At 36.5% G+C, this 14,991-nt stretch overlaps 1 protein-coding gene across 9 annotated transcripts in view; it reads right to left on the reverse strand.

Annotated features, from left to right (window-relative positions):
• Positions 1-14,991, reverse strand: part of CACNA2D1 (calcium voltage-gated channel auxiliary subunit alpha2delta 1) — a 499,516-nt gene that overhangs the window by 117,162 nt on the left and 367,363 nt on the right. For all 9 annotated transcript variants that reach the window (XM_060632338.3, XM_078442515.2, XM_060632340.3 and 6 more), the window contains 3 exons: positions 9,580-9,649; positions 7,390-7,440; positions 4,677-4,776 (listed from right to left, as the gene is read on the reverse strand). In XM_060632338.3, the coding sequence (XP_060488321.1) occupies positions 4,677-4,776; positions 7,390-7,440; positions 9,580-9,649 (221 nt within the window). The remainder of the gene's footprint in view (positions 1-4,676; positions 4,777-7,389; positions 7,441-9,579; positions 9,650-14,991) is intronic.

The raw sequence follows: 14,991 nt of genomic DNA on the forward strand, positions 1-14,991 counted from the left end.
CAATGTCCTTCCTCTTCCCTATTTGTGAATATGTAACTGAGTATTTTCATAATTTTTAACTTGACATATTGAGATACATTATTTCCAGATCAAACACACTCCCGGTTCTTTCCACAAGCAACATATTCCATTTGCCAACAGGCATTTAGCTTACACAATTCAAGGTACATTAAGTGAGGATGCACAAGTAAGGATTTACCAAGAACTGTCAATGAACCAATAAAGTCTGCTGACCAGGCTCACAGAAACCACAGGGAAATATCTTACAATTATGTTTTTTAAGTAGTTAACAATGTTCTTTAAAGCAATACATGTTTAAGAGCCATAATATTATTAAGAAAAGCAATGATCTTTAAGACTTGTCAGGCATTAAGAATCCCAATGTCAATCCCATCTAAGTGATTTTATTAAGAAAAATTCAGGGCTGCCTGGGTAGCTCAGTCGGTTAAGCCTCCGACTTAGGCTCAGGTCATGATCTCACAGTTCATGGGTTTGAGACCTGCATCGGGCTCTGTGTTGACAGCTTGGAGCCTGCTTCAGATTCTGTGTCTCCCTCTCTCTGCCCCTCCCCTGCTCATGCTCTGTCTCTAAATAAACATTAAAATAATTTTTAAAAAGAATCATTACTTGCTAGCTAAATGGTGAACACCAAAAAAATTCATTCAAAGCCATTTCTTCTGTTTAATCAGAAATCCTTTTAAAGCATATTTAATAATAGCATTGTTTAGTTTCTAGCTAAGGCAGATGCTGTTGGTGTCCCATCCGTATTTCCATGCGTGCCAACCCAAATTTAACTGGCTGAGATTTCTACAATCTCTGCGTGCGTACATGTTGGCCTGGGAACATCAGGGTATTAACGTTCCTCGTGAGCAATTGTTAACTATAAATACTCCAGCACATTTTCCCCATAGAAGGGTAACTCTGATTCATGTAATCTGTGCCAATTCTCAGAATTGTATGGAGGATTAAACTGTATCACTCAGAGTGGTAATGTATTTGAAAATCCATCATTTGTTAGTTCTCTCTCTCTCTCTCTCTCTCTCTCTCTCTCTCTCTCTGGCTTTTCACATTTCTCTAAGCATTTCCTAGAGTCATTTTCTAAAATAAACCATTTGTCCTTGAATCCTTGTCTCAGGGACTCTTTGTGGGGAAACCCAATCTAAACTGATACTAGCAGTGGTCTTAGGAAGCAGATCCGCAGAATGGGATTGCAGAATTAAGTCACTCACCAGCCGTGTGGCAACAAAGACTCCACTAATAACTGGCTGTACACCAGTCATAACTAGAGTCAAGAAAACCCTTCAAAAGCTGTAGCATCCACCTTGCTTGTGCTAGGATACAAACTTGTTCTGTGGCCCTTCCAGGCACTGGGGGTCCAGGCCTATCTCCCCCACCTCACCTTCCAGCCTCTCCCAGGCTCACGTGCTCCAATCCCACCAGCTCCTTTCTGCCCCTCAGATGCACAGCCGGGCTCCCCTCTTCAGGCCCTCTGCACTGGCTGTTCCCTCCGGCCAGAATGGTCTTCCCTTAGAGTGTTTCAGACAGCCTCCTCCTCGGGCCTCAGCCCAAAGCTTGCCTCCTCGCAGAGCCCAGTTCTTTCTGCCCCAACAGAAGCAGCACCCGCTCTGCTTGGTGTCCCATCACCCACTTTCAGGGAACTTGCCGTTGTCCGAAATCCACCACGTCCCTTTGTTTCTCCCCACTGGAGTGTGGGCTGTGTGGAAGCAGGGGACTTAGGATGAGGACATAATCTACTATGACTGCTGTCCATGTAATAATAAGAGGACACACCCGGGGCTACATCTACAGGGATGACCATCTATATAAACAGCAATACAGCAGCCATCTGGCAGCCAAGGAAGGACGCATCAGGAGACACTGACCCTGCCAGCACCTTGATCTTGGAGTTCCAGCCTACAGAATCATGAGAAAATACATGTGAGCTCCCCAGGGTGTGGTATTCAGTTATGGCAGCCCTGGGCAACTAAAAGACCAGGTTGTACCTTACTGCACCGGAGACACACATGTGGCCCAGATGAAAAGAAGTCTCAAAAAGAGGTTTTCAGAGTTCTTGCCTATGGGGAATATATAATCTATGAAATATCTCCAATTACCTGGAGCTCTAGTTAACAAGGGGATTATACCTGCTTCCCTGACTACTTCCTCGCACCCCCCCCCCGCCCCCCAGGGATGCCCGTCCAGTCAAAGGAGCTGCTTTAACTTCTCCCTCCCAAGGAGTTTCAGAGACAGATCTGTTCTTCTATGTTCAATACAAAATGATCTGACCACAAATCCCTCAGTTCTGTCTCTATGAATATACCCACTTCAAATGTAAAATTCTATCCACCAGTAAACAGTCATGAAATTTCTTGCCTAAATTCTATTAATTAAAATGTGACATGGTAACACTCATTTTGTCCTATTTTATTTGCCTCAGAGTTCAGCACTCTCTAGCTATGAGTAGGAAGCTCTAATATAGTTCTTGGGAAGTGACACTTTTAAAAAGCACATTGGTTCTCATGTTAATAAATAATACTTTGAAAATGTAACACACATAATTGTTAATACATTATTATATAACATATTACCAGTGACATTTTCCACCTAACTGGAACAAAATAACACTAAAATTTGTATGGAACCACAAAAGACCCCAAATAGCCAGAGCAATCTTGAGCAAGAACTTGAGCCAGAGCAATCTTGAGCAAGAAAGCTAGGAATGCCACAATCCAAGATTTCAAGATGGACTAAACGTTGCAATAATCACAACAGTATGGTACTGTCACAAAAACAGACACACAGATCAAAGGAACAAAACAGAGAACCCAAAAATAACCCCACACTTATATGGGCAATTAATCAACGACAATAGAGGCAAGAATATACAATGGGAAAAAGAGTCTTCAACAAATGGTGCTGGAAAAACTGGACAGCTGTGAGCAAAAGAATGAAACTGGACCACTTTCTTAACCATACACAAAAAGAAACTCAAAATGGATTAAAAACCTTAAAGTGAGATCTGAAATAACACAACTCCTAGAAAAAAATATAGGCAGTAATCTCTTTGATATTGGCTTTAGCAAGATTTTTCTAGATAGATCTCCTCAGGCAAAGGAAAGCAAAAATAAACTATTAGAACTACATTAAAGTGCAAAGCTTTTGCACAACAAAGGAAACCATCAACACAACGAAAAAAACAACCTATTGAATGGGAGAATATATTTGCAAATGACATATCCAATAAGGGGTTAATATCCAAAATACAGAACTTGTGCAACTCAAAACTTCCCCCCCCCCCAAAAAAAACCCACAAAATACTAAATAACCCAATTAAATAATGGGGAGAGGACCTGAATATATTTTTCCAAAGACATAGAAATGGCCAATAGACACATGAAAAGTTGCTCAACACTACTAATCATCAGGGAATGCATATCAAACCCACAAAAAGATATTGCCTTAGACCTGTCAAAATGGCTAGCATCAAAAAGACAAGAAATTCCAAGGGGTGGTTAGGATGGGGAGAAAAAGAAACCTTCATGCACTATTGGTAGGAATATGAATTGATGCAGCCACTGTGGAAAACAACATGGACATTCCTCAAAAAAAAAAAAATAAATAAAAATAGAAATACTATATGATCCAGTAATTCTACTACTAGGTAACCCAAAGGAAACAAAACACAATTCAAAAAGATACATGCACCCCTATGTTTACTGCAGTATTAAAATAGCCAAGACATGAATATAACCCAAAAGATAAATGTATAAAGAAAACATGAGTTAACACACACACAATGGAATATGACTCAGTCATAAAAGAAATAATGAAGTCTTGACATTTGTGACGACCTAGAAGGTATCATACTAAAAGAAATGTCAAATGGGAAAGAACAAATACTGTATGATTTCACTTATATGTAGAATCTAAAAAACAAAACAAATGAACAAGCAGACAAAAACCAGACTCTTAAATACAAAGAACAAACATGACTTGCCAAAAGGGAGGTGGTTGGGGGCAATGGGTAAAATAAAGTGGATTGAAAGGTACAAACTTCCAATTATAAAATAAATAGTTCACAGAGATTGAAAGTAGAGTATAGAGAATATAGGCAACAATATTGGAATAACATTGTGACAGATGGTGATTATACTTATCATGATGAGCACTGAGTAATGTATAGAACTGTTGAATCAATACGTTGTATACTTGAAACTAATATAACATTGTATCTTAATTTTACTTCAATTAAAAAAAAGCATAATACATTATGGATGTGTCCAGTGTGAAAAATGAGTATTAAAATGGATAGAAAATTGCTATGTAATTATACTATCAAGTTACTACTTATTAGAGTTACATTGATATCAGTGGATACAGGGGTTCATTTCATGTCACCTGTTTCAGCTCCTGTGAGTGAACGAGAATGACTGTAGTGTTTTTTTCTTCATATTACTTCAGTTACTTCACTCATGGGGAAAGCTTTAGACATTTGACTTTGGCATGAAAATACAGGAGAATTAGTAACAAGATAGGACAGCTCATAAGATGGTGCTAAAATATAGATCAGAAATATCTCAGCCTATCAATGATAAAACACTATGAAGTATTTAAAACCAGGGGAAGATAGAAATTGCAGAATTAGTTCAGCAAAAATGCAGTCATCTTATACTTACTGAAGCTACATTCACGAAATCGTCATCTGAGAGGGTTTCCAACATTTCGGAGACAGATGTGCGGATCAATTTAAGTGTCAACCCACTAACACTTCCACTCCTACAAAGAAATGGGTGTGTGCGTGTTAATGACCACATATTGAAGCAATACCAGACATCCCGAGGAAAGGAGACTTTTGCACTAACTCTAGGTCACCTATATAATATTTAAATTATTTTGCCTTTAAAAATTCGTACTAATGAAAGTCACCTTTTTGATAGAGTAGAAATAAATTATTAAAAAATTTTGTCTTTCTTTCCCGTCAGCATCAGAACATATATGTTTCTAACTACAATGCTAAAAATTGTACGTCCAGGGACAATTTTAGGAAACAAGAGATACTCATAGAACATTTACTTATTCAGGAAAAACATACTACCAGCTCTGTTATCCAAGTTAGAAGGGGTTTCATCTTTATTTTTCTTGTCAGTACACATTCTATGATTCTAGGTGATCTCATCTAATTGTAAGACTCATCTCTAGGCAACTAACTCTTACCTCTACATGTCTAGAGCCCTGGTTTTCCCCACTTTTAGACCTCCGGCTGTTTATTAAACAACTACAGATTCTATGTTCAAAAAGGCAAATTACACCCAGACATACTTTTTTCCTATTAATGTTCTTGGTACCAACCAGGCTGCATTTCAGTCATCCAATTTCCTCCTCTCTCTCAACCCTCCTTTTTCATTCCACTTCACAGTTGCCATGGAAGTGGCTTCCTCTCCATCTTCTCTCCACTCAGCCTCAAGTGTTTCTTACCAGAAGCCCCTGAGCTTGGATAACAGCCACTCTATTCAGCTTAGTCTCTTCTCCCCATGCAATTCTGGCAATATACCTCTACCTAATACTGTTAATAGCTCATAGTTAACTAGTAACTACTCAACAGTCATGTAGCCCTGCATTCAAAAACTTTCACAATCTTTCTCTCTTTCTTCCATCTGCTCAAAAGAGTTCCCCCAGATGTTCTCACCTAGGCCACTTTGCTCATGTCAATTGTTTTACTAGAAATTCCATTCTCTTTCCTCTCCTCTCCGATGCCTACCTTATGAAATCTTAGCTCTGAACATTCTAATTTTATCTCCACAATGAAGTCTTCCCTGACACTTTAAATCAAAGTGTTCTTTCCTATGGACTTCTAGTGCTGTGTCAGACTTTGTATCTATTACTTTCTACAATTATTTTAGTTACTTGGGAATAGGGTTTAGTCTCACTAATACACTTGAAGTATCTTTGAGAGACACCTTCATCATATTTGTCTCTATATTATCACATTATATACAGGAGACCTTCCATACCTGTCTGTTGAAATAGTCCTTAAAAATGGTATTTCAACTTCATATGTATTTTTAATTTTGGGATATGCATGTAGGTTCTAAAGATTTTAATATGAAAAATTATTTCTGAAGATTATCAAATATCCAATAAGATTAAAATATATTTAATTAGCATTTAGATTTATACTTAGGAAGAATATCAGGATTAGCATATGATATAAACTGCATAATAATTTAATTAAAATAAGTTCTGATTTAAATATATCATAAGAAATGAAATGAGAATTGACATGTTAGTTACATTTACTAAATTCATTTTACCTTCTCTTTCTCAGGATAGGTGATAGGGTTTTAACTTGTTTACTTCAGATCATTTTTTAAAATGGTTTTAAAATGTTGATACTAGCTTGTAATATGCATTTAGATGCCTACAAAACCTTGGATTCTTTTTTTTTTCCAGTGTGGCAAAGAACATAAGAAGATACAACTTTTACTCAAGGAAAAAAAGCATTTTATACCTCATGTTTTTAATTTCTTGGCATTGCCCTTAAAAACTAAATATTTGGGGCACCTAAGTGGCTCAGTTGGTTAAGCATCCAACTCTTGGTTTCCGCTCAGTCCACAATTTCACAGTTCATGGGTTCAAGCCCTGTGACAGGCTCCATGCTGTCAGTGTGGATTCTCTTGGGGTTCTCTCTCTCCGGCTTTCTCTGCTCCCCCCGCTCCACTTCAAAATAAATAAACTTAAAAACAATAAAAATTTTCAACGTTCCACAATTTTATCTTAAACCTTATTAGAAGATTACACACACAAAGCCCTTAACTTGAAGCAGTGAAAAAAATAAATAAAATGATCAATATAAACACTCCTGGAATTCTTTCCTGTATATAAGCATTCCCCTTGAAAAAGTCACAGTATTGGTGCTTAATACATTTAATATTTATCTATTTTGTGTCCAAATCCCTACAAGTTATTTGAATTATTAATGACTAAGTGTCAACTAAATGGTTCTATTGTGTGTGTGTGTGTGTGTGTGTGTGTGTGTGTGTGTGTGTATGTGTGTAGCAGGAACTGCTAAGTTTTAGCAACCACATACTTTAAAACTTTTTAAGATACAACACAAAAAATTGGAAGCAAATGAATAATTTTTCAAAAAGCTCAGGCTTGAGGACTATGCCATAATTTTCAATTCCAATATAGATGCTCCCTATTTTCAATAGGAGAATATTTATTTTGTTACTGTCTTAATGTGGCTTCTTTGTCTGGATATAAAAGTCATCCTAATTGTTCTTCATCATTTTTTTGACCCAACCCATTTCTCAGTACCAACATGCTACTGTTATCTACAGATCCTCCCTATATTTTCAGTATATAAATATAAAATGTTTCACTACTTACACATCAACCAGAATAAGCATGTCTTTAGGTGACGCAGCTCCTTGGATGTACCTGAAACAAATACCATAGGAATATTTTCTTCTCTTGAAAAATATTAAATATTAATATGCTTTGATTTAATATTTACTGATTTCTTAGTTGTGCTGGTTTCCAAGCAAGGCCCTACTTCCATTCTATCTGAGTAGACAATGTGCTTCCGTTCACAATTCTACAATGTCGACTTTATAAAAGCTATATTTAACATAATAGAGATGTCAGAAGCATAATATTTAAAGTATGTTTTACAGACAGAACAAAAGATAAAGTGATGTATTCTAATATCAGAAACAAAAGAAATAAACTCTTGGATGTGAAAAACATCTATGTATCTATGCCTCCTAAATTCCATTTTGTTGGCCATGAGTTTGAAAACTCACTCTAAGGAATAAGGTTACATCTTATTTTCAATGCAAAAAATAAACACAGAAATAGCTAAGTGTTCTAGGAATACAAAAGAAGCAACTATCAACAGAAAATAAATACAAAGTAATTCAAGACAGAGCAACATATAATACCATTACCAAGAATTTCAAGTGGTGGTTCTCAAATTTTACAGTGTCTAAGAATCACCTGGAGACCTAGTTCCAAATGCTGATTCTCACAATGAACCTGAGCCCTACAAATTCACAAGGTCTGCGTATTAAAGCAAGTCTAGGAAAGATCTATTCAAAGAGTTCAGTGACTGCAGAGGAATTAACTTAACTGCAGGCAGATGATGTCCAAAGATTATGCTGTCTGGCCCCAGAATGATGAGGAGGGAGAAGGGGACCTGACTTACCAAATAGGAACAGCTGAACCTGAACTCAACTTTTTAGTTACCTCTAAGGCCTCTCTATGCCCATGACTAAATGTAACTTCTCAGAAGCCTGCTGAAAAACCTGCCAATTCATTTTCAGAGAACATCCAACATTCAAACCTGTGTGTTCATGAAACAGTTTATAACATGTACTCCAGTCTGTTTCTCTGCAAGAAGGTAAAGGGAGCAGGTCTGCCAGGATATTCCAAAGAAAGGCAACTCTAATTCATGTCTAGCATTTTAAATAGTCCTGGCATGCTTCTCATGGGAAGATGAGAAAACAGGATATTGTCTGCCTTTTCAGGTTGGCACCTTGCTTCTACGTCTCCCCACAAAACAACAGGTTCCTGAACCCACTCTATGTGATGTCATAGTCTCGGCTTCCCTTCAACAACCCATAGATCCACAGCCACCACACCTGGAGAAATATTAACAGGAATATTATATGGATTAATGATAATATCTGGTACTATTACAAATGGTGGGCTTTCATGTAAATTGCTACTGGGATGTTTAACAGGACATTTTTAAAGTCTTAAATGAATTTCTTTGAATCAACCATTGTGCATCTTGGAATTTGTTTAAATGCTAGAAAGAAGTTAGCAATAATCTAAATAACCAATAATAGAGGATTTTTAACAATGTTAAGCATGTCTCTTATGTGTAAGCACTTATAGGTATTGATATGAAAGAGTAGATTATGATGCAATATATTGTATAAAATGTGAACTCACAAAAAAAGATATGTCCACACATTAAATAACACTTTTAAAAAACAGAAATAAAATGCACAAGTTTAATAGTTGTTTCCCAGGGAATGCAATTATGAGTTATTGGGTATTTTTTGAGATACACGTTAGGAGAATGAGTTGCTTTAGTGAGGAACAAAAAAGGCTTCCTTTTGTGAAAATGAAACCTGAGGTGTGTGACCATAACTAGGGGCAGCTTTTACCTTGGGACCAGTTCTCATTAGTTCACTGCCAGAGGCAATCTACCTTCTACTCTATCTAGACACTTCGTTAGAGCTCTACTCCAAGTAAGCTGAGTGTTTTTCAATAGAAAATCCCCACCAGCTAAAAGAGATTTAGAGACGACATTGAATGTAAAACTTAAAACTAGTCCATTTGAAATCATTTAAACACTTTTCATTATTGTTGCTCATTTGAACTCATCTTCATTGAGCTTTCACTGTATTTACTTATTAGAAGAGAAAAAAAAAATACACCAGAGCTCTGTAAAACAATTAGACAATATTTATTCATTTTAAAATTGAAAGATTCAACTTTTTCACATGCAACAAGTGTAACCTTCTTTTGTCTAGGTCATCTTTCCATGACTACCTAAAAAATCCTTACCATGGTCTTCTGCGTACATCATAAAGATCAATCTTGTTTGGAGTTCTACTGTTATCAACCCATGGAGAAGCTAAAGGAGAGAAATTAAATTAAAAATAGAAAAATTAAATCAAAATATTAGCTATCATCTAAAAGATATTTTGAAAAGTCGCAAAACACCTTTCACACTGTCCACTCTTAAATGTTACGAGCAATGTTAAAATGAGAGATACAATCCTTATGCCCTTAGTCTTTTTTAAAATGGAAAACAACACAGCAATATTAAAGTTAACATGTCAATTTTCCTTTTTCACATTATTTCATAAATAACTTGTAGACAAAGGGATTTCCTGGATGTAACTTACATGTTTACCATGTGTCCAGAGGTTATACATTTTATTTCTCCTCTACTAACACAAAAATTTACCTTAAAAGAAAAATTATTTGCCACAGATGGAACTGTACTTTCAATTATTTGATCTTTATATTTTCATTCAATGCTATACTATCTTGATCTATAAAAGATAGTTGTTTTTCCTGGATTGTTATTTATATAATAGCATAATTTTTTAAATATATTTTTTGATGTTTATTTTATTTTTGAGAGAGAGAGAGAGAGAGAGAGTCAGCGAACATGAGCGGGACAGAGGCAGAGATAGGGGGAGACACAAAATCTGAAGGTTCCAGGCTCTGAGCTGTCAGCACAGAGCCCAACACGGAGTTCGAACTCACAAGATCATGACCTGGATTGAAGTCAGACACTTAACCAACTGAGCCACCCAGGCACCCCAAGAGCATAAATTTTTAACCTTATTACTCACATATTTGATAATGGCCAGAATGTTTGAGATTATAATTAAAAGGTTAAATGAGAATTAAAATAAATCCATGAAAAACTATTTTCCTTAAATTTATTTGATTGATTCAGGTAAAATTCAAGAATCTTCTGTTAGTTTCGGAGACTTTACCATTTTGCAGCTGTCAGAAGAAAAAGAAACATTGTCTAACTGCATTGATTTTTTTACATATAATTAATTTACACTCACTCTAAGTCTATACTTTAATTAAACTTAAATGCTTTACACACACACACAACTTAGACCTAATGGAGAATAATAAACGCTAATAAATCAGATGACAATTTTATGCTGAAGAGGTCCTCTCCTTGAACACATGACTCTTATGAAAATTTCTATTGTACATGACTTATGTCCTCGAATCTATTTTGCCCTCATCTTTATTTAAAACTATGGAAATTATGACAGACTTGACTGTGAATCAGGTTTATTAGCCAAACAAGATAATATGGCCAATCAGGATATGTCAAAAAAACAAAACAAGACAAACAAAAAAAAACAAAAAAACATACTTCTGAGTCTCTCCTTGACTAAGAAATTTCTTTCTCCTGGGCGACTATATTAAAAAATGACTTCTATCAGTCAGTTTAAATATAGCACTACTCTAACAACCATTTACAATGTAGTCAATGCAACTGAAATGATAAGTTTACTTTCATTCCTGCAATCTGCACTTGCAAAAACTTAAAGCCACTGAGATCACATTTCACTTTGTTTTTCTTTTTGTGGTAGCACTGGAATAAAGCAATAAGCATGCTGGGAGACATGCCAGTTCATTTTCAAGTATTCCTCTATAATATGTGACTCCCCAAGCTGAGGGTCATCGTGGTAACTACAAATTTAAATGAATGATATCCTTTCAGTACAATGCTGTGCTGGTTATACATTTATTGCCTCTCAGATTTAAATTCACCCATTTATCTTACTCTATAAAACCGGATCTGGGCTCTTTAAATATTTTTCTTTTATCAATGAACTCAATTTTAAGCTTTGTCAGCAGAAGATGAAAGAGAGACACTCAATGAGAAAGGGGATTTTGCTTCCTGCTGCTGATTTGTTTCCTCAAAGGCTCTTGGGACCCATGAAGCTCTCCTGATTTCTGGCTCCTGCATGTTCTCCAGCAAACAAATGGCCAGCAGCACCCCCTGACGATTTCTGTAGTGGAGTGCCTTCGATGACACATTTAGAACCACACAGGGTGAATTACCAGCAAACCATTCCAGCGTGACACTGTAGCAACTTTTCGGTCATTTGGTGGGCGGTGACTATGTCTTCTATAAGGAGATCTGGATCTCGGTCCAGAGGCATCTGAGACTGAGGTTGCTTCCTTGGACTCTCTATCTCAAATCTAGGGGTAGTTGTTCTTACATATTACATTAAGTAATGCTATACCTGGTATTCCTGTATTATTCAGAGTAATCTCTACTTCTAGCTAATCCCCTATGACTCCAATCCCTGTTATAAGTAACAATTCTTAAAAAAATAAATAAATAAATAACTTAAAAAAAAAAAAAAACACCTAACTTTCCCATTCAAAATACTGTTTTCTCTCTCCTGATTGAATTCAGACTGTTACAAATGATTGGGTGAGAAAACAGAAGTGAGAAAAGGCCACAACAACCACCATGAGTTGGAAGTGGTTAAATAATGAATTTGATAAGTGACTTAATGAAACAGTATTTGAAAGTCAGGTATAGCTTCGACTTCTGAATTCTTTGCCGATGACATCTAGAATTTCTGCTTTCACTGTAACTGCTAATTGAAATTAACTGTGATATGTAGTACAATGCTCCATAAAATTGAGATTTTTCTTCAAAGACAGATAAAAGGTTTGCAATTTACAGTATGAGCCAGCCCATTAAATTTTAATATGGTCTATATTTAAAAATATTAATAGTATTCTCTTACAAGTCTTCTGAGATATTTACTATTAGGAAATAACCCTTTATTATACCAAATTAGGATATTTATATTATGGTAAAATTAAACATCGTACTTTGTTCTGTGATATTACTAATTAATTCGTCGTAAAATCCATTGTGGCATTTAAGTGGTACATTATTTATAGAGGCTTAGAATTATGGAAGGTCAAATAGTAAAAAGGATAATAACCATATACTGAAATTCCCGGAAATAATCAGTTTCTTAATGATGCATAATGAAAGCCACCTGTTTTGAGAGGAAATTGGAGCTTCTAAAGTCCCTGTAAAAAGCACAATGGTATTCATTTTAGATGTCTCTCTTGCTTTCCACTAAAATTTTGGGAAGACAGGAGAAAGGAGTCGAGTCCAAAAAGGGGACATTTTCCTGAATGTCATCATTAATGGTGTTAATAGCCACTTATGAGAATGTTTTCTCCAATCAAAAATGAACTAGGGGATGTCTTTGACAAATCTACTAGACTACAATTCCATTTCACATGATATTTAGAGTGTGCTATGCTGGTTACTGAATCACTGATTTTAAAAGGTATTTAAGTGTACAATTACTCAGAATACTGAAATAAGTCTTAGAGAAATATTCCTGAGAAAGTAGAGCCAGTTTCTAGTTAATATACTCCAAAAATAATATGAGAGTGTGGTTTTTTCATTTCAGCTGCTAGGAAATAATATAGCCCATAATGATGAATTGAGGGCTAATTCTCTTGGTAGATACACCATTTCAAATGATAGCTAATTGCATTTCCAATTAACAAGTTCAAATGCATTTTTCCAATTCTAACAGATGTCACATTTTCGATCACATGAAAAGAAAAAAGTAAACTTCACATACTCAAAAATACCTTTAAACCCACCCTGGTCCTACTGGCCGGATCTAGTCGGTATTATGTGGATCATTATTTTAAGCTTGCCTTAATCACCTTTTATGGATTACTCGCAATGGCTCTAACTTGTAAACCATGGTAACAAATTTGGACTGTTTTTAAGCCAGAATTAATTCACCAAGAGGGAGCTGTGTAGCTCGCAAAATTTCCAAGAATCTGAATGTTGCTGCCCAAATACTACCGTCTTAGAAGGAATCTCAACATTCCCTAATTCATATCATGGCTCTCACATCAAAATCCAGGATGAGTCTCATTAGCAGAGTGAGGGTTACTGACCCACACAGAGATGCCAGAGAATCTAGAAAGGCAAATAGCTGGCCTTTCCAGATTCTGAGTTATGAGACGTGCTCTGCTCTCCAGTAAAACTTATAATCTAGGAAATACCCAAAACATGGAAAGAGGATTCTCTCTCAGTTACGGTAACACAAAATAACTCAATGAACATTTCAAATCTTCTGCTTATCGGCACAGTTTATTTCCACTCACAGAACAGTCTAAGTAAAATATTACTAGCCTCAGAGGCAGAGATTCCACTTCAAGATGGTATTCAATGACCTATAGCTGGGGATGCTTTTGCCTTCTTGAGCACTTGGTTTCCAAGTCACTTAGGAAGCGTGGAGAAGGCATGCTCAAGTCACAATCTCAGGCTGTGACTTTCACTCATGTACTGCTGGTGCCGCATAGATACAGAGGAGGTCTGACAAGTAGACTCTCTGGGTAGGCACCCATTTCCAAAAGCAAAATTTCACAATGCAACGCAGGTACCTAACTCTGGTAGGTGGCTGGCAGCCTTGGCCTTTGGTACAGATGGACGACTAAATCAGGAGTAACATCAAATTTTCTGTTTTCAGCAATGTTTCAAGTAAGCCACCTTTAAAATGAGACACAGGAGGAAGGGCTAAATTCAGAACCCCGTAAATACATAAAAGATGTTGGACTTAAGAACAATTTCCAGACTAAACCTTAGAACTGGGATTGCTTGTACAAGAAACTCACCAGAATAAAGTGAGTAGAAAACAATTCCATGTTGTTTTTGAGGTTGTTTTTGTTACCAAGGAAATCACAAGCCCAGTCAGCACAAATGTGGTCACTGTTGTGAAGCTGAAAAGTGATTTTGGGGCTCTAAACCTGCTGCGTAAACAAGATAGGAAAGCTGTTTAGCCCCAGGCACATCCTTCTTCAGATGTGGCAGAGATGGTTATAGACAGAAGGGTTCCTCCCACAGAATACTACCAGGAGCAAGCAGCTGAGCTAACCAAAAATTTCTCTTTATCCAAGAGTAAGCAATCTTTGTTTCTTACTTGAGGAACTGTAATACATACATACCACAGAGCCGTGAGTGCTCTGTATTTTCAATCTTTCTTCAAATGGCAATTTTTATTCTGGTCATCCAGGAGACAGTATTGTTACATTTAAGAAACGTGGGTAATAATGGCAATAGGGCAGAGAAAGTAACTGGTATTCTGCTGTATGACAGTTAAATTAGGAAAAGTCACATCCACGTGATGGAGAGAACTGCACATTATCAGAGATCGTGGATTTTTATCTGGATTTACTAACTTGTTGGGTGGGACTGGATCATGTTCTACACAAAGATGGTGAGTGCGTGCTATGTGTGGGAAAAAAGTGAGTGCACAGATACTCGGATTACCCGAGGAACAGCCTGTGACAGGACGTTATGACACTTTTTTTTTCTCCATCCTCCTAGTAACAGTACCCCCTAAGTTTTAGGTGATTACCTACTAGAGACTG

The sequence above is a fragment of the Panthera onca genome, chromosome A2 (genome assembly GCF_046562875.1).
Source record: "Panthera onca isolate mPanOnc1 chromosome A2, mPanOnc1 haplotype 2, whole genome shotgun sequence".
Classification (NCBI taxonomy): Eukaryota; Metazoa; Chordata; class Mammalia; order Carnivora; family Felidae; genus Panthera; species Panthera onca.